Below are 20,683 nucleotides of genomic sequence, written 5' to 3' on the forward strand. Positions count from 1 at the left end.
TAGTTTTATAATATAAAACATGTTAGGGAATGGCAGGAGTGCTGCTTCCTCATGCACAAACTCATTGCTGCACTGTGTGGAACCTCATGCATGACCCCTCTGCTGCTAGTTTTCATCTTTATACATTAATATTTGTTTACAATTTTCAAAATTTAATTTGTCTTTACGTGTCATGTTCCATCTCTGTTCTACAAATAGGAATGAAAATTTCCTAATCACTGAATGGTGATTTTTAAAAACCTTTTTATAAATCACGTTAGATTTGTAAATTCGCACATTTTTGTTTCTAATCGTAATCAAGGTGATGTCTCTGAAGTTCAGAGGCAAATTGGAAGGTAGAGGTGGCTAATGAGTAGATTTTAAACTAGCATGAATTGAAAATTCCATAGTGTAAACCTCCAAATGTAAATTGAATGGAATAGAGCAAAGGTCATATCTTGTAATATTGAATATTTTAAAGATAAGATACCGTTACAAAAACTGGATTCCTAAGTTCTGTTCTTTGAAATTGCTGTTGCCTGCCATTATCTGACAGGTCCAAGCCTTCCTGGTTGTAAGTGAAGTACAGAAGGGCTATGGGTGTACATTAGAAAATGCAAACCAATAGAAAAGAAATAATTATCAGTCAGACCATTTGAGATTTGGGGGAGAAAAGAGAGTAAAAGGAGTAAATTAGGATTCTGACTTGATTTTCATTTGAAAAATAAAAAGAGACTCATATTTGTTATCATATATGGAAAATCAATCCAGTTTACTCAGATATGTGTAGAAAAGCAGATTTGGCTCTTGATTACCTTATTTGAAAAATTTAATACTACCCAGATGTGAAAAAAAGCCTTTATCTGTCATCAGTTTTCACAGCTTAGTTTGCTGTGATTTACTCTTTCTGGTGGGGTTTTTTTTTTTTTCCCAGTCCTGGCCTTTGCATGTAAACATCACAATGATGCCAGGAAGTCCCAAGCATGCCAGAAGCTGCCTGCCAGTGACAGCAAGTGACAGTTTCAAAGACAGAACTTCAGTAGTCCAGCTTAGAGCAAAGGAAACATTAAACCAGTTATGTAAATTAAAGGGAAATTAGGATTTGGGGATGTTAAATTGAAAGAAAAAATGTTACTGGCACCTTCCCTTTAAATAAGGCAAGGTAGTACCACATTGCTAGTGTGCTTCTTGGAGTTTGGGACATGTCATTAAATCATGGTGTTTGATAATATTTGATTTGCAAACTTGTATTAATTTTGCTATATAATTACTATAGAGAGAGAAAAAAATAAGAACCAGGAATAGAATCTATAGTGGATAATGCACATTTAGCCAGCCCACTAAGTAAGATGATGTAATCCCATCTCCCCCTGTGTAACTCCCAGGAGTGCTGGGACCAGGAAGAGAAGGCTGCAGCAGGAGAGCAGCATGGAGTTGCAGAGAGAGATATTGGAACCAGGGGACCAGATTACTAAGCAGATATTACAAGGTTTGGACTTATTGCATTGCTGTACATTAAACTGACAGTAGGAGCAGCACAAATATTAGTAGTAAGGGAACAAATTACTTTTTTTTTTACACAATTAAACCACAGGATCACAGGGTCAGTGACTTTTTTTCCCCCCCTCTTGCTTATTGCTTACTTTATCTTATCTGTTTTAAAGCTTTTCTCAACTCAATTTCTTGTATTCATACTGGAAAATGCACCCAAAGATTCTAAGTTTAATAAACCGTTTGTTACAGAATTTTTATAACTGGTGATGTTTGGCGATCTATATTTGTCTGGTAATGTGATTATGGGTCTGAGGCAGACAGGAATAACCACAGCCATTTGGATAAACCCTTTGACACTGCCATCTCATACAGCACAATGCTCAAGCAGATGAAAAGCATGAATCCGAGCAAAACTACAAATTCTGAACTATATTTGTTAATCAATGGCAAAGCTTTATCAAGCTTGAAAAAGGCTAGTTGAGAAACCACATAAACAAAACGGTTTAATAAAGAGGATAGGAATGTAAAGTCTTCCCTGTAGTGACTATATTCAAATACAGAAAAGTAACTTTTCAGTACATAACCCTTCAAGTCCAATTAGCAATTAATGCTTTCAGTGTGTGAATTAGACTACTGATTTGCAGCAGCAAAGCATTAATCACTGTCAAGAGCTTGCTAGCGATTGTTTTGTTTTTATACATTTCATAGCAAATATAAAATGAAAGCTGAATATTATTTTCCAGGACATAGTTCTAGCCCTTACAATTGTCTAAACCTCCTATAATTTACGATAAATAAATATAAGGTATAGAGAGAGATTTGATGTTCAGATATATTGTTTTCATCATGTAAAACTTTGAATCTGTAATTATACCTTCAACACAGAATACCGTGCAATAAATAGATTTCTGTAATGCTTATTGGGGCCGATGTAATAAATTGGTTAAATTTTAGCGCAAGTATTATTTAACGGGCACATTAAAATATGCAGTCCATGCAGGAGGCTAATGACATGCAAATAGACCAGACGTAATAAAAAGCATGCTAAAAAGCGGTTTTTATTCATCGGCCATTTTGCATGCCATTACTTTAAAACCCTCGCAAAACCTCCAAATTCTTGACGTGACAACTTCCTTCCTCTTTCCCCTCCTACTTTGGCTCGAAATGGTGGGGCTGGGCCAGGTCAGGTTAGGTTGGTCAGGCGAATTCTCCCCTCCCAAGCTGGACCCTTTTTCAGATTTTATTTGATTTATATTCGGCTTTTCATGCACTTCAAAGTCCACTTAATATTAGTTTATTCAATTCTTCAATATCTGCCAATTGATACTCCACTGTCAGCTGTCAATGAAAAGACCAGTCCCCTTTCAGCAGGCCAACCTTTCAGTACTCTGATAGAGGATTGGTCCTTTGTTACAGTTGACAGTGGAAGACCCAAGCGGCTGCTAGTGAAGGAACAGCCCTGTCAGAGGGAGGTGTCTTCTTTGGCTGGGGTTACCGGGGGTGGGGGAGGGAATTTGGAGGGCTCCAAGCAGTTTAGATGGGTAAGAGGGGAGTTTGGGAGTGTGGGGAAGATCCGCTCTGACTGGCTAATTTTTTTTTTTTTTAAGGTGAGAGGGTTCAGTCTGCTTGGAAGGGGGAGAGTACTCACCTGGCTGCCCTGACCTACACGAGTGGGGTTTCATGCCCTCATCTCTACAGTGGGAGGTTTAACTCCTGTCTCTGAACACGAGTTAAATTTCCAGCGGTAAAAGAAGGCATGCTTGGCAGCCTTCTCACTAGCACACCTCCTTGCAGGATAATAGCTAATAACCTGCTTATCCTACAGTTTGCATGAGACACGCTAACCTTGCTGTGTGTTTTAACTCCTGTTTTAGCACAGGTTCTTCTAGCGCTAAAACCTTATTACATATCAGATTTAGGAACCAAAGAACCATGCTGAAACAGGAGTTAAAACTCATGCTAGGATCAGTAAGGCTTATAATGTTGGCCCTTTTGTTTGTTGCAAATGAATGTTTAATGTGTATTAATACCAGTACAGAAAATTGAATACAAATGATGGGAGATTTTATAAACTGAGGTCAATTTTCAAAGCCCTTTCCTTGTAAATAAATAAATAAATATAAATTTTGTGAATGTTAACTATTGCCTTGGGAAATACTCAGTCTCTGCGAATAAAACGAGGCTCATTGGTCAAGGGTAGGAGAGAGGGTGGAGATTAGAATAATGCATACTGTTAATAGGTACATTGTGTCCAATGTGAAAATTACCAGCAGAGAAAGCAGATAGAAATCTCTGTGTGTACTTTTCCTCAGGCAATATTGAAAGTAAAACTATCTGTGTAGTTTTGCTTTCATTATTGCTGCAAACCTCATGAGTTAAAATTTACCAATGGGGTTTGGAGCAAGCTGCAGAGACTGATTAATGTCCCTTAAAAGTAAAATTTCTGAAAGATTATTTAGGTCTTCATGTCTCTCAGTTATAGCAAATATATGACCCACCACCCAATGTTGAAGAAACATTATAAAATCTTAGGTCTGTAAAACATTCCCTTTCTTTTATGGTGGTATGGTTTGCCAAAAGTAGAAAATAACTAGATTGAACCAATGCTTTGTCATGCAAATAACTGAAGGATTTTCTTTTATTGGCTGTTTTTTTTTATTTCAGTGGCATTTAGAAGAGATGAAATGTGGCCTGAGGGGCGATATGATTATGAAAGACTTCCAAGACAGCGCCTCCCACCTCGAGGGCTGCATCCTGATGTAAGTTGTTTTTCTCAGAAGTAACTTTTGTTTATAATAATTTTAAAAAAATTTGGGCAAAGAAGGATTGTATAATAGAAAAATAGAAAGATATATTAAGAGTATTCTTATTGGGGTAGATTTTCAGAGCCCTGCTCGCCTAAATCCGCCCAAAACCGGGCGGATTTAGGCGAGCAGGGCCCTGCGCGCCGGGAAGCCTATTTTACATAGGCCTCCCGGCGCGCGCAGAGCCCCGGGACTCGCGTACGTCCCGGGGTTTTCGGAGGGGGGCGTGTCGGGGGCGTGTCGGGGGGGCGGGCCCGGTCGACGCGGCGTTTCGGGGGCGTGTCGGCCGCGTTTTGGGGGCGGGTACGGGGCGTGGCTACGGCCCGGGGGCGTGGCCGCGCCCTCCGTACCCGCCCCCAGGTCGCGGCCCGGCGCGCAGCAGGCCCGCTGGCGCGCGGGGATTTACGTCTCCCTCCGGGAGGCGTAAATCCCCCGACAACGGTAAGGGGGGGGTGTAGACAGGGCCGGGTGGGTGGGTTAGGTAGGGGAAGTGAGGGTAAGGTGAGGGGAGGGCAAAGGAAAGTTCCCTCCGAGGCCGCTCCGATTTCGGAGCGGCCTTGGAGGGAACGGGGGGATGCAGCGCGGCTCGGCGCGCGCAGGCTATACAAAATCGATAGCCTTGCGCGCGCCGATCCCGGATTTTAGTGGATACGCGCGGCTCCGCGCGTATCTACTAAATCCAGCGTACTTTTGCTTGAGTCTGATGCGCAAGCAAAAGTAGGCTGTTCGCGCGCCTCTTAAAATCTACCCCATTGTGTTTTGATTTCTCTTTTCAATATGTACTTCATTTCTGAAGTCAAAACCATACAAAAATTAATTCTCCCCAAAGCTGTATAGGGCTTTTCACGTTGATAGCAGGTTAAATTAACCATGCTGTGTCTGGAAGACAGAGCTTCCTCAGGAAAAACCACAGAGTTTTTTTTAACTCTGTGTGGTCATCTTCCCGTGCAAATCAGAACCCCCCTCCTCAGTCTGTTTTTTTTTTTTTCATGCGCCATCCGCATGTGGAGTTCTCCTCAGCGATAGAATTTTTTTACTTTTTCAGCTTTTGCTGCCATCATGGCTCTGAAACCCTATATAGTGGGAGTGCGTGATGTCATCAGAGAGTGCTGGGTCCAGGTTTCCTACCGCGGGCTCTTTAAGAATAGGTGTATGCCTAGAGAGAGGCCCGGGAGGAGCAGGAACATGGCAATGTCTGAATGGTGTGTGAGTCGTGTGGCCCTGGCAGGCTGGAGCAGCATTTGAGGGTAAGTGAGGCAGCTTGCGTGGCCCTCCTGCTAGCTGTGTACTGTAAAACATGGACACTCTGCCATGAGGTGATAAAGATTTGGGAATGGGTGTGCAAACATCACGCTGTCTTGTAAGTGACCTACCTTCCAGGAATCTCCAACATGTTAGTAGATTACTTAGCAGTTTTTTCACCATATAAATGGTCTCTGCAACAGTCAACGGCCAACAGAGTGTTCTGTTTATGGGGACTTCTAGCAATCTACCTGTCTACATTAGAGCAAAACAGAAAACCGGAAAAGTTTTGCTCCATTCTTCTCAGCAAACACAGATCCACTCAGGACGCTTTTCTGTTCAGTTGGAATGCAGATCTCATTTACGCCTTCTGCTAATTCCATTGATGGCCAGAACAATGCAAAACATGTTCAAAGACTTGGGCCCATCTGATCCTCATAGCTCCAGCATGACCTAGACAGGTATGATTAACCTTTATCCCAGGACAGCAGGATGTAGTCCTCACATATGGGTGACATCATTGATGGAGCCCTATTGCGGAAAACTTTCTGTCAAAGTTTCTAGAAACTTTTGACTGGCACTCTGAGCCCACTGAGCATGCCCAGCATGCCATGATATTCTCAGCCACAGGGGTCTCCCTTCAGTCTTCGTTTTTTCGCGCTGCTTTTGGCATCGCGGAGCAGGAGCCTGTGTGAGTTTTCTCACACAATTCTGACTAAAAATCAGATTTAAAAGTGATAATTTCTCTCCCATATCGGGGTCTCCCTCGTTAACACCGGCCGGGTGAGTAAAGTTTTCTCATTCCGATTCATTCGAGTAAACTCATTTTTCTTCACATTTTCATCGACGGCTGTCGACTGTAGCATGGCTACGGGATTCAAAAAATGTCCCAATTGTAATCTGCCAATTCTTTCAATGGCACCAAATGAATTATGAGGGATTCCTACCAAGATTGAATTAAACCACAATTGTAATCTGACCATTCCATTACGGACCCACACCTCGAATGTGTACTTTACTTGGGCCAATCGCACGATGTAACATCTTGCCCAAAATGTGCTGAAATGACTGCTAAAGGTTGGAAGGCGCGACAAGAAAAGATGGAACACTTGTTCCATCTTCAACTTTTACCTTCTCCATTGACGTCCACTCAGTCATCTCCAGCCGGAGTTTTGAAATGACTGATCCTTAAAAAACGTCATCCGGAAGGTTCAGGGGACCGTTTATCACTGACCCCATCCGTTGCATCGACTAAGTGAGCGGCGGAACATCAACCGAAACATCGACATCGCCATCCATCGATTCTGGAATCTCTGTTATCCCTGGAGAAATCGACCGCCAAGCAGCCTCGCCTGCAGGAAACGCCAAGGCCTTCGACACCGAGGCATTCACCTTTTGTTGAGGTGCCAGCCATCGAACCTCCACAGGGCCCTGTGGAAGGACTGATAATGCCCCCACCGCCACCACATGTAGCTGCTCTGCCTGCATCAGCTATCACGGAGGAATTGAGCGGATTTATCCACCAAGCGGTGCTACAAGTGCATCGACGCCGATGCCCTCGCCGACACCAGTGTCGATACCGGTGCTCCTACCGATGCCGGTACCCGGACCAATGCCGGAACCAACCCAGACGACACCGATGCCACTACCTGGGGCTCCAAGTCAACCAGCATTGGCTTTATTTCAACTACTGATGGATAGATTCGACGCCATTGTCTGTGCTCTTCCACCGAAGTCTATCCCAAGTAAACCAATTGAGGAAGTTCCTGGACAGAGACCTATCGATGATCATCAGCCAGGGCCTTCAGAACTTTTTCGACCACCGAGGTCTTCTCCCACTTCCCCTTCCAGAGAAGAACCATATGACTCATGGGAAGACAAGCATACTGATACTTTGTCGGAAAGCTTCATGTCTGACCCTTCTCCTCCGGAAGGCAGGAAGAAATCTCCACCAGAGGACTTGTCCTTCACTAATTTTATAAAGGACATGGCAGACACAATACCATTCAACTTAGTGTCTGAGGAAGATACGAGACAGCAGACTTTAGAAGTCTTATAGTTCGTGGACCCTCCAAAAGAGGTCATGGCCATTCCTGGTCCACGAGGTACTTTTGGAGTTGCATCATAGACTCTGAACATCCATGCTCGGTTTCACCTATTAATAAAAGAGTAGATACCACCTATCTGGTCCAACATGTTCTTGGTTACCAAAAATCACAATTACCACATCAATTGGTTGTGGTCGAGTCGGCTCAAAAGAAGTCAAAAAGAGTAAGACCTCATTCCTCCACTCCTCCTGGAAAGGACCATAGATTCCTGGACTCCTTAGGCAGAAAAATATATCAAGGAGCTATGCTCAATTCAAGGATTGCGTCCTATCAACTATATATGACGCAAAGCAGAGGAATCTTTGGAAGCAGATGCAGGAACTTTCCAACTCCCTACCTCAGCAGTACCAGGAGGCAGCTCAGGCCATAATACACAAAAGACTTGAAGCTGGAAAGCATGAAGTCTGGGTCGCCTACGACAACTTTGAAACAGCTTCGAGAGTAGCAGCTTCAGGAATAAGTGCACATCACTGGGCATGGTTAAAAGCCTCTTACCTTAGGCCTGAGGTACAGGAAAAACTGGTGGATTTGCCCTGCATAGGTGACAACCTCTTTGGCTCGAAAGTGCAGGATGCCGTGCCCCAACTGAAAGAACACACGGAGACATTGCGCCAACTGTCGTCAGTTCCGCAAGACTCTGCTTCATCACCGTCTCGCCGTCCACCAAGGAAAGAATCTCGAAAACCTTTCTACAGGCAGAGACGTTATTATCCACCAGCATCCAGGGGTAGATCTTCTCGTCCACAGCAAAGATCTCAACCCAGACAACCTAGAGCTGCTAGGCCTCAACCGCCACTGCAGACTGGACTGGCTGCAGGTTTTTGAGGCCACCACCAGAGACCAAAGCCATTTCCACAATCCAAAACCGAACCAGTACGAGGCTAAGTTTCCTCCTCCTACAACCATTGGTTTCAGATAACAGACCAATGGGTACTCTCAATAATATCTCGAGGTTACCAACTCAATTTGCTCTCAACTCCAAAAGATTCTCCTCCAAAACCTCTTTCGTTAACAAAACTCACATAATTCATCTACAAGCAGAATTATCCACCCTTCTGAGAGCCAGAGCTGTAGAACCGGTGCCCCGGCCTCAGCAGGGCAGAGGATTCTACGCCCGTTATTTCCTCATTCCAAAGAAAACCGGAGGCCTACGTCCCATCCTAGACCTCAGGAATCTCAACAAATTTCTAAAGAGAGAAAAGTTCAGGATGGTTTCTCTAGGCACCATGCTTCCCCTTCTTCAAACAGGAGATTGGCTTTGTTCTCTGGATCTATAAGACGCTTACGCTCACATTCCAATATTCCCCCCTCATCGCAAGTATCTGCGCTTCATGGTGGGTCATCAACATTTCCAGTACAGACTTCTACCATTCGGACTTGCCTCAGCTCCCAGAGTATTCACAAAATGCCTGGCAGTAATAGCAGCACACTTACACAAGGAAAGTGTCCACGTCGTCCCCTATCTAGACGACTGGCTCATAAGAAGTCAATCTCAACAAGGAGCACTAACTTCTCTCAACCGACCAATTACTCTACTTCACTCCATGGGGTTTCTCATCAATTATCAAAAGTCCCATCTCATACCGTCTCACCTGCTTCAATTCATCGGAGCAGAATTGAACACCATCCTCTCAAAAGCTTTTCTACCTGAGGATCGGGCAGAAACCCTTTCCCTATTGGCAAACTCGCTACACTCGAAACAAGCAACAGCTCATCAGTTTTTAACTTTACTGGGCCACATGGCCTCCACAGTTCATGTCAGTCCTATGGCAAGACTAGCCATGAGAATAACCCAATGGACATTAAGGTCACAATGGATCCAAGCCATTCAACCACTGTCGTCTCCAATTCACGTAACCCACCAGCTACGTTCATCTCTACTTTGGTGGGCGAACAAGGACAACTTGCGCAAGGGCCTACCCTTCCAGCAACCAGTCCCACAGATAACTTTAACTACAGATGCATCCACCTTGGGTTGGGGAGCTCACATACGGGTTGATCCTGTAAGGCCGCGGTAATAACAGTGCGGCAGTGTCAGGCGCACCCTTCCTCCCCGCATGCACAGTTCTCTTCACTAACTCCCCAATACTCTCCTCTAATCGCATGCAAATGCATGCCGCGGCTTTAAAGCGGTAGGGAAGGGTTATGCCCGCGTAACCCATTTTACTGTATAGGCGCTTAATACAGCGCCTATACAGTAACCAGGGTGCGCTGGTACCTGTCATTTCAAATGTCATTTCAAATGACATTTGAAATGACAGGCACCATGAAGTGAAAAAAAAAAATACCAAAATATGTAAAAACCTGAGTGTTCAAAAAAAATTTTTTTAAATACCTGTCGGAGGGCCGCGTGGGTCCAGGCGGCTGGCGGCGGGAGCCGGGTGGTCGCGTGTTTAATCTAGGCCGCGGGCGGGTGGGCGCCTGTTCCAGGCGGCGGCGGCGGGGGCGGGTGGACACGCGTTAGTTCGAGACGGCGGGCGGGCGGTCGCGTGTTAAATCTAGGCCGGGTCGCACAGGTGCGCATTCATTCATCCAGGCGGAGGAGCCGGCGGCGAAAGCAGCCGGCTCCGCCTGAATGAATGCGCGCCTGTGCAACCCCTGCGATTCGGCGCTCAAGGCAGTCACAGCATTCATTCACTGCCGGTGGGGGCTGCCACCGGCAGTGAATGAATGCGATCCCTGCGATTCGGCGCTCAAGGCAGTCACATGCCGTGACGTCACGGCATGTGACTGCCTTGAGCGCCGAATCGCAGGGGTCGCACAGGCGCGCATTCATTCATTGCCGGTGGGGGCTGCCGGAGAGGCAGCCCCCACCGGCAGTGAATGAATGCGCGCCTGTGCGGACCCGGCCTAGATTTAACATGCGACCACCCGCCGCCCACCGACCGTCTCGAACTAACGCGTGTCCCCCCGCCGCCGCTGCCGCCTGGAACAGGCGCCCACCCGCCCGCGGCCTAGATTAAACACGCGACCACCCGCCGCCAGCCGCCTGGACCCACGCGGCCCTCCGACAGGTATTTAAAAATTTTTATTTTTTTTTCTGACAGGTTTTATGTGTCCCACATCATTACATTTTCTCGATCATCTCTGTATCGCTTTTTTTTTTTTATTGTGTTTTATTGTTTTTGAGTGTCTTAAGCGGTTGTCGATGGATTTGTTACTAGACTCACAGTCCTAACTCCTACTAGGGGGAGGCGGTAAACTAACACGTTACGGCCGCGGCAAAACAGTGCGTTACTAATGAGATAACCTGAGCGCGCGTTACGGTATCGGAGGGGAATAGCTAATTCCTTCATTATACAGCTAATTCGTTCATTTACATGCCGGGTGGGGAAGGGTTACGCGTCTGTTTTAAGAAGCGCTACGGACGTGCGAAACTGGAGACTATATCGCTGGTTTGCCTTACGCGTCCGAATTGTGCGCAGCGAGCTCGTTACAGACGAGAAATCTTCAAATGAATGTTACTGTATCGAGCTGATAGACAGTCTCCAGACCCAAGGTACTTGGACAAAACTCGAAGCAAACATTTGAAATCAATTTCCTGGATCTTCGAGCTATACGTTATGTGCTGCATGCGTTCAAAGACTGCCTTTCACACAAGACTGTTCTGATTCAAACGGAGAACATAGTAGCTATGGTACCTGAACAAACAAGGAGGTATGGGCTCGTATCTCCTTTGTCAAGAAGCCGCACAAATTTGGGACTGGGCCCTGACACATTCCATATTTCCCCGGGCAACTTATCTAGCGGGCATCCACAACATAGTGGCAGATCGCCTCAGTCGTCAGTTCCAACCACATGAGTGGTCCCTGGATCCCTTAGTAGCAACCAGGATATTTCAGCGTTGGGGGCAACCAACAATAGACCTCTTTGCATCACACCTGATTTACAAAGTGGACAAGTTCTGTGCTCTGCACAGACAGAGACACCAGCCAGCCAAAGACGCCTTTCCTCGCCCTTGGAACTCAGGCCTTCTATACGTGTATCCTCCGATACTGCTCATAACCAAAACTCTAGTGAAGCTACAACAGGACAAGGGGTCCATGATACTCACAGCCCTGTATTGGCCTCGACAAGTATGGTTTCCCATACTTCTAGACCTCTCGATCAGAGAACCAATTCACCTGGGTGTAGCTCCCACTCTCATAACTCAGGATCAGGGTCGGTTGCGCCATCCCAACCTTCAATCCCTATCCCTGACAGTGTGGATGTTGAAAGCTTGATCTTACAACCACTCAGTCTTTCAACCAACGTCTCTCAAGTGCTTATAGCTTCACGTAAACCTTCAACATGAAAAAACTATACTTCGAATTGGAAAAGGTTTGCCTTGTGGTACACACAAAAAGACATAGAACCTTTCTCCTGCCCCATATCTTCTCTACTAGACTATTTATGCCATCTTTCAGACTCTGGTCTTCAGACCTCATCTGTAAGAGTACACTTAAGTGCAATCTCAGCTTACCATAACAAGATGGGAGATGCACCGATATCCATACAACCTCTTGTTAGTAGGTTTATGAGAGGTTTAACTCACCTTAAACCACCAATTCGGCCACCAGTCACAGAATGGGACCTTAATCTGGTCTTAACAAGACTCATGCGTTCTCCTTTTGAACCCATGACTTCCTGTGATCCTAAATTTCTCACATGGAAGACTATCTTCCTTATAGCTTGTAATTCACTAACCCTTCAGCTAGAAGGGTAAGTGAATTACAAGCACTTGTCACATACTCACCCTGTACAAATTTCCTACATGACAGAGTGGTACTCCGGACACATCCAAAATTCCTCCCCAAGGTAGTTACGGAATTCCACTTGAACCAATCCATAGTTTTGCCTCATTCTCACCAAGGGGAACGGGCCTTACATACCTTGGACTGTAAACGTGCGCTAGCATATTACTTAGACCGCACTGCAGTCCACAGGAAATCCACTCAACTCTTTGTATCTTTTGATCCAAACAAACCGGGTAAAGCAGTGGGTACACCTACTAGATCCACTTGGCTAGCAGATTGCATACAGTTCTGCTATGAAAAAGCAGGCCTTCCTCTCCAAGGGCGAGTAAAGTCACATTCAGTAAGAGCAATGTCAACCTCAGTAGCACACTATCGTTCAGTGTTAATTCTCGACATATGTAAAGCAGCAACATGGAGTTCTCTTCACACCTCTGCAGCTCATTACTGTTTGGACAAAGAAGGACGACAAAATTCAGCCTACGGATAATCTGTCTTAAAGAACTTGTTTCCAGTATAACCCCAACTCCTTCTACATCCAACCTGCTGTGATCTTCGGCTGCCTCATTTTCACCAACCATACTTCAGTATTGCTTCACAACAAAATGACTCAGCCTCTAGCTTGCTAATCACCCATATGTGAGGACTAGCATCCTGCTTGTCCTGGGATAAAGCAAAATTGCTTACCTTGTAATAGGTATTATCCCAGGACAGCAGGATGTAGTCCTCACGAAACCCACCCACCACTCTGTGGAGTTGGGTCTGATTACATTTTATTATTTTATTTTTTGCTAAAACGTATTGCTACATACGAGACTGAAGGGAGACCCCTGTGGCTGAGAATATCATGGCATGCTGGCCATGCTCAGTGGGCTCAGAGTGCCAGTCAAAAGTTTCTAGAAACTTTGACAGAAAGTTTTCCGCAATAGGGCTCCATCAATGACGTCACCCATATGTGAGGACTACATCTTGCTGTCCTGGGATAACACCTATTACAAGGTAAGCAATTTTGCTATCTAGTACAGCTGTCCAGCAGTGCTTCAATCGCTCTCCGATCAGATCCATCTTTGTTAACTCAACAAGACAGACTTCTGTTTCATCAGATCCTTCTTCCCTCAACGACTTGGATATTAAGCACTCCTTGATCACTGTTTGTCCTTACCAGAGGAAGTGGAGGACATTATAGTGTCTGCCAAAAAACTGTCAACTAGAAGAGCCTACACTTGTAAACGGAAAAGGTTATGCACGTGGTTTCAAAGCAATACTTTAGATCCCTTTGCAAGCAAACCTAAAGAGTTACTGAGCTATTTGCTCTGTCTTTCTGTTTGAGGATGTAGCACCTCATCATTTCAGTACCATAGTAATTTACCATGCTTAAATCAAGGGTAAGCTAATCTCCACTCATCCCTTAGTTTCCAAATTCATGACAGGTTTATGGCATTCTAAATCTCCAGTTGTGAAATCACCTGTTCCATGGCACTTAAAACATGCTCCTAGCACAACTAATGAAGCTGCCCTTCAAACCACTAGAGTCAGCTTCATTCAACTTTCTAACAGGAAAAGTAATATTCCTTGTAATAGTCACATCAGCCAGTCAAGTCAGTGAATGTCAGGTCTTTTCCTGACAAGGGAGAAGGTAAAGACTTTCAAGGCTCTTAGGCTTTCTTAGGAGGTTTTCTGCTTCTTCCAACAATAAACACTCTACACAGCAGATGTATATATTGGACTTTGTTTATATGCTGTACTCTTGTATATAATTAACCTCCTCTATCTCTCTTTTTTCCTGTACCCCAGTTCATCAGCCCTTGTTAATTGTAACTGCATCTCTTCTTCACATTTATTTATGTTCTTAGTTGTATTCATCACACCCCTGTTTTTATGTAAACCGACATGATGTGAACGCTATCATGAATGCCGGTATAAAAAATCCTTAAATAAATAAATAAAAGAAACATACTGCACCAAAATACTAAAATATAATGCAAAATTAAGAAGGAAAGCAAAGCATTTTTTAATAAAATACAGCTACAAAGTCAGTTGTTAGTGTCCATTTGTGAGCTACAGTCATTTAAAAAAGATAATTTGGTCATGTTTTCCCCTTTTTTTCTATGTATGTTTCTTTAGTCATTCTTTTGCTGCTGAGTGCTTTTGATTTTTCCAGAGTTTGCATATTTTTCCTTAGCCTTACAGATAGATTCCAGGGACATTGTTAGCAGCATTGTGATAGAATTTCTGCTGTAATGTCGATGAATCTGAACCTGACTGCCGTGTTAAATCACAGTTATCTCATGCACAGTCCTTTTTTGATCAGATTACATTTTTCCCAGAAATATTGGCTCATCAGTTTTTGGGATAAACAAGGATAAGAAAACATAAGAACATGCCATACTGGGTCAGACCAAGGGTCCATCAAGCCCAGCATCCTGTTTCCAACAGTGGCCAATCCAGGCCATAAGATCCTGGCAAGTACCCAAAAACTAAGTCTATTCCATGTTACCGTTGCTAGTAATAGCAGTGGCTATTTTCTAAGTCAACTTAATTAATAGCAGGTAATGGACTTCTCCTCCAAGTACTTATCCAATCCTTTTTAAAACACAGCTATACTAACTGCACTAACCATATCCTCTGGCAACAAATTCCAGAGTTTGTGCGTTGAGTAAAAAAAACTTTCTCCAATTAGTTTTAAATGTGCCACAAGCTAACTTCATGGAGTTGCCCCCTAGTCTTTCTGTTACCTGAAAGACTAAATAACCGATTCACATCTACCCGTTCTAGACCTCATGATTTTAAACACCTCTATCATATTCCCCCTCAGCCATCTCTTCTCCAAGCTAAACAGTCCTAACCTCTTTTAGTCTTTCCTCATAGGGGAGCTGTTCCATTTCCCTTATCATTTTGGTCGCCCTTCTCTGTACCTTCTCCATCGCAATTATATCTTTTTTGAGATGCGGTGACCAGAATTGTACACAGTATTCAAGGTGCGGTCTCACCATGGAGCGATACAGAGGCATTATGACATTTTACGTTTTATTCACCATTCCCTTCCTAATAATTCCCAACATTCTGTTTCCTTTTTTGATTGCCGCAGCACACTGAACCGACAATTTCAATATATTATCACTATGATGCCTAGATCTCTTTCTTGGGTGGTAGTACCTAATATGGAACCTACCATTGTGTAACCTTTGCATGGGTTATTTTTCCCTATATGCATCACCTTGCACTTATCCACATTAAATTTCATCTGCCATTTGGATGCCCAATTTTCCAGTCTCACAAGGTCTTCCTGCAATTTATCACAATCTGCTTGTGATTTAACTACTCAATAATTTTGTATCTTCTGCAAATTTGATTATCTCACTTGTCATATTTCTTTCCAGATCATTTATAAATATATTGAAAAGTAAGGGTCCCAATACAGATCCCTGAGGCACTCCATTGACCACTTTCCCTTTTCAAAATATTTTCAGTTTTATTTTCATCTAGCTGTGAGTTTTAATACCAAATTTACCACTGAAGTAGAAATTGAATAAAAGTGAAAAACTTTTGTAGTTCTGAAATTCTCCTGCATTGAAAGTTGTTAGCCCTAGCGATGCTTTACATCCTTTATTGTTTAAATATTTAAAAGGATGCTAGATGTATATGAAAGGGTTTAAAATGTATGTTTCTAAAATAATACTGTGGAGATAATACATTTTACTTTGGGTGAGATTAAGTTTTATGGGTTTTATATATGTTATTGGTGAGTGAGGAAGTACTTCATGTGTCTATGAATATTTGTTTTTTATGGTGGTGTAATGGGTTATGAACTAATTTAATGCTTATTATATGGAAAGTGTTTGCATGTATAAATAATGCTTGAAAAGTTTGTTGTTTGGATGATGCCAGTACGCTATTTATATTTGCCACTTTAATTATTGAAAGTTTTTTGTGTCATTGTTAAATAAATATTGATCATTGAAATTGATGTATGCACTTTGCTCCTTATACTATATTAACTACATGGGGTGCCATAGGTGGGAAGGGAAATTGGCTGCTGCTGCTGTGATGACCCCTGCTGACAGAATTGCTGGCGGAAATTAGTGTTAAAGGAAACTTTTCCTTCCAGCCATCAACCAAGAATGGGCCTTAATTTGACTGAGCAGATTGTCTGGGAGGTGTCTTATTAACATTTTGGGAAAAATGTAGGCATACTTTTATTTTATTTGCTGTTTTATGTGTGATATTTGTACAGTGCTTTGGGATTCCTATGGAAAACATATAATAATTTGGTAACTGGTAAAATTAGTATAGAAATAAATCAGCATACAGTTGTTTTTTGTTTTGTTTTTTTTAATCTGACAATCTTCCATTCTTTTTTGTCTGTTTATGCTCTGCTTGTTTTCTTCTTCTTTCGTTGCTTTTCCATCTCAGTTGTGTTTTTTCATTTCATTTTGCCAAACTTTTCTCATTTGTTGTGTGTCTTCTATCCCTTTTCGTTCTCGCCCCAGTCCAGCATCTAGCCACCTGTTCCTTCTCTTTTTCCTTACCGAGTTTCTTATCTCAAGTTCATCCTGTTTCTTTCCCTCTCCTCCATTCCCTTGCTTCTTGCTTCCCTGGAGCTTTACTCACTATTGAAGTCTAAACCATGTTGCTGACTCCTTTAGCTCTGCGAGAACAGCTCAGGACAAATGTGAACTTTATAGAAATGTTTTTTGCATATCTTATTTCTGAATATTTTCAGACTTTTCTCCTTGGTTGTATAAGAAGACTTACATTCTTAGGTTCAAATAAGATTTTAGTGTGAGTATTTGCAACTTTTTTTTGTTAGTGCCCCTTGGAGCGAGAGAGGTTGAGAGTTGATGCTTTAGCCTTCTTTTCTTGCCCTCCTGGGACATAATGTGATTTCTTGTGTTTATGAATTTGTATTTACTCACCTGCTAAAGTCAGAAAGAAAATTGGCATGCAGTTGTTATAACTTTTTTGTTTATAGATTTCTTGAGGAAAAGCAGAATTAAACATCCACACAAGTGGATGAAATATTCTGAAAGTGCTGATGTGTGATTTAGTAGGGAGTTTTGAAAAACTTTCACAAACTTTTCCGGGCATGCTTGAAGCCTTCTAAGTTCATTTTTGTCTATGGTAGCAGTTGGTTGCGGTTTCTCTTGCAATAGGACTTTGACAAAGTTTTATGTGGCTTGCTCCTTCAGTAAAACTTCTTTCTCCTTTAACCAGTATTGTTTTTAGGGAGCCATTTCAGTGCTTTCTTAAATATCTCCTCCTTTTATTTGTGGTCATGCAGCCCCAATCTTTTTTCTTGGGTATGGCCTTAATCAGTATTTTTTACCAAAGAAACAAGTTTGTCTCTTGATTTTGCTTCTGTTTTCCTTACCACTAGCCTCTGTTATCAAATGAACCAGGCATTGAGACCTGTGCCCTTGCATTGAGCATTTTGGTTTTTCGATATTGAGAATCTGTATCAAAGCCATCTATGTGAAGTAGAAGCAGGACAGTTTCAGAGAGAGAAGTATGTCTAGCTCTCTGGTCTGTTTTGGTTCTATGCTCACAAAATCATCTGGGAAGGCTGTTGAGAAAATGATCAATGGCATCTAGGTTTGAAATTGGGATCTAGCTTATAAGTCTAGAGAATTTGTGAGATGGAGTATTGTTTCAGACTCCCTTCAGCACCCTCTTCTCCTCAAGAAAGGGATATGTGCCTCCAGAGAAATTTCTTTTCTTCTTTCATACAAAGAATGGCTGAGACTGTTTCATTTAAGATGCAGGTAAAGAATGAGCTCAGGCCACAATTACTTGGCTTCCTCAGGTCCCTCATTGCCTCTAAGGCAGCGGTTCTCAACCGGTGTGTCGCGACACACTAGTGTGTCGCCAAGCACCAGCTGCTGTGTCACGTGCTCCCGGTCTCTCCCGCTGCTCTTTCTTCCCTGCTGCCGTTGCCGCCAGGCTATCAACACGTTCAAGCCCAGTGGGAACGGCAGCGATGCTAAAAGAAGCTGTGGCACCTACGGCTGGGCCTTTTCTTCTTCCCGCGCCTGCCCCCCCCCCCCTGTGACCCGGAACAGGAAGTGATACGCAGTGCGCGGGAAGGAGAAAGAGCAGTGCCGCGTGATAAAGTAGCAGTCGCGGCTGCAGCATCGGCCCCCGAGCAATCGAAGCAGACGATAATCGGGAAAGGAGAGAGCATCATGAGCCTCCCGCGGCCGATGGGATTCTTCTTTCTTGGCTTGCGGGGGCTGGAGGAGGAGGCTGCTGCAGCTACCATTTGTGCTCGGAGAGGGGCGGGGAAGAGGAAGTGAGTGAGAGAAAGAAGCAGCCAGCCTGCGTGTGATTGAGAGCATGTGTGTGAGTGAGAGAAACTGGTCAGAGAGCTGATGTATGTGTATATGTGAGAGACAATGAAAGTGACTGCTCAAGGAGATGACTGATGTGTATGTGAGAGTGTGAGACATTAGTCAGGGAGGTGACTGATGTGTGTGTGAGAGAGAAAAAGCATTGAAGTGAGAAATCTGGGTATGTGAGAAAGCATGGGCGTAAGAAGCCTGCTGTTGGGGGGGGGTGTGTGTGAAAGAAAGCATTGGAGTGGGAAGCCTGTGTGTGTGTGCATGCATGAGAGCGAGAGACTGGTTGGTAAGGTGATGGTGTGTGTGTGAGAGAAAGAGACTGGTGTGTGTGAATATGAGAGAGAGAATGTGATTCAGGGAATGAGAAGCCTGTGAAGTGGAGAGCGAGCATGGAAATGAGAGAGAGACTGGTGTGTGTATGTGTGTGTAACAGAGAGAAAGTGATTATGGGAATGAGAAGCCTGTGCATGTGAAGAGTGAGCATGGGAGTGAGAAACCTGGGTGTGTGTGTGAGACACAGCATGGGAGTGAGAAGCCTGTATATCTGAAAGAAGATGGGAGTGGGAAGCCTGTGTGTGTGTATGCATGAGAGAGATCAGGTGACTGGTGTGTGTTTGTGTGTGTGTGAGAGAGAAAGAAAGTGATTATGGGAATGAGAAGCCTGTGCATGTGGAGAGAACAAGCATGGGAGTGAGAGACTGGTGAGTGTGTGTGTGTGAGACAGAGAAAGTGATTATGAGAGTGAGAAGCTCGTATATGTAAGTAGAACACGGGAGTGGGAAGCCTGTGTGTGTGTATGGCATGAGAGAAACTGTTCAGGAAGGTGACTGGTGTGTGTGTCAAAGACTGTTTGGGAGATGATTGGTGTGTGAGAGACAGAAACTGGTCATGGGGGCATGACTGGTATGGTGTGTGTGTGTGAGAGACATGGGCATTAAGGAAGAGGACCATGAGTATAGAGCTTAGCCTCTACTGCTGCTTCTGGTGTGTGCTACAGCCTGCATGGAAGAGGAGTAGGAGAGCTGCTGGAGGGGGTAAGTAAAGGTGGCTTTTTAAATTTATTTTTCTTGATTGATTGCCATTTTAATTATTTAATATTATGTGATGTGTCTGCTTTTTTTTAAATATTTTATTGGTGTTTGGAGAATTTTTAATAGTTTTTAATAGTTTTTAATTGTTGGATGTTATTCTGTTCATAGCTGTTTTGAATCATTTATTCTGCTTATTAGTATAGTTTTACAATTATTTCTGTGTGGGGAGCTATAGCTGCTTGCTAGTTCTGTTTTCCTAATAAGAGGTGTATTGGTTTTTAGGGCCTGATTTAATATTTATAGTGTTGCCTTTTCATAGATAGGGTTGCTCCTGTTTGAGTGTATTCCATAATACAGGTGTAACTGTGTGCGGATTAGTTTATGTGCATTACTACAGATCCTGGGAGTATGTTAGGTCGGTTCTGTGTCTGTTACCGAGATGAGATATTTTACTAGCATGTAAGAGTTTTATCAGTCTTATTTGTTGTGTTTTCTCAAGAGGACATGCATTGGTGGTAAACTGCTGTCTTTTCATAAGTAGGGCTATTGAGCCTGGAAGTAGAAGGAGTTTGAGTTGCTGTTACTGAGATGACACCAGAACCAGAATATCTTTTTTGTAGGGTGATTTGTATGGGGAATGTCATAATTCTGCTTTACATCCATTATTGTGGGTCAGGGGGGTTCCCGTGGATGCAAACTGTACTTTTACATCTAACCCCGTGATGATCATGGGTCAGTGTGTCACTTGTGTGAGAACCATCTGTCAGGTGTGTCCCGACAGGAAAAAGGTTGAGAACCACTGCTCTAAGGAATCCATATAATTGCTTGTCCACCAGCTCCTTCAGGATTTGCCTGCAGAAAACAAGGTGGATCACATTAACTGTGCTTTCTGTGAGAAAGAAGGTGAACATTAAATACTGTTTCAAACAGTTTCAGGATTCAACAAGATCCAGT

At 43.5% G+C, this 20,683-nt stretch overlaps 1 protein-coding gene across 11 annotated transcripts in view; it reads left to right on the forward strand.

Annotated features, from left to right (window-relative positions):
• The window catches only part of PPHLN1 (periphilin 1), a 340,184-nt gene that overhangs the window by 35,524 nt on the left and 283,977 nt on the right, over positions 1 to 20,683 (forward strand). For 6 of the 11 annotated variants that reach the window (XR_003858726.1, XM_029616780.1, XM_029616778.1 and 3 more), the window contains exons 3-4: positions 1,365 to 1,468; positions 4,138 to 4,232. Coding sequence is in view for 10 of the 11 variants with exons in the window: in XM_029616780.1 (XP_029472640.1) it covers positions 1,408 to 1,468; positions 4,138 to 4,232 (156 nt within the window). In the remaining variant the exon portion in view is untranslated. The remainder of the gene's footprint in view (positions 1 to 1,364; positions 1,469 to 4,137; positions 4,233 to 20,683) is intronic. The other 5 variants (XM_029616785.1, XM_029616782.1, XM_029616787.1 and 2 more) reach the window with 1 other exon arrangement.

The sequence above is a fragment of the Rhinatrema bivittatum genome, chromosome 9, assembly GCF_901001135.1.
Source record: "Rhinatrema bivittatum chromosome 9, aRhiBiv1.1, whole genome shotgun sequence".
Lineage (NCBI taxonomy): Eukaryota > Metazoa > Chordata > Amphibia > Gymnophiona > Rhinatrematidae > Rhinatrema > Rhinatrema bivittatum.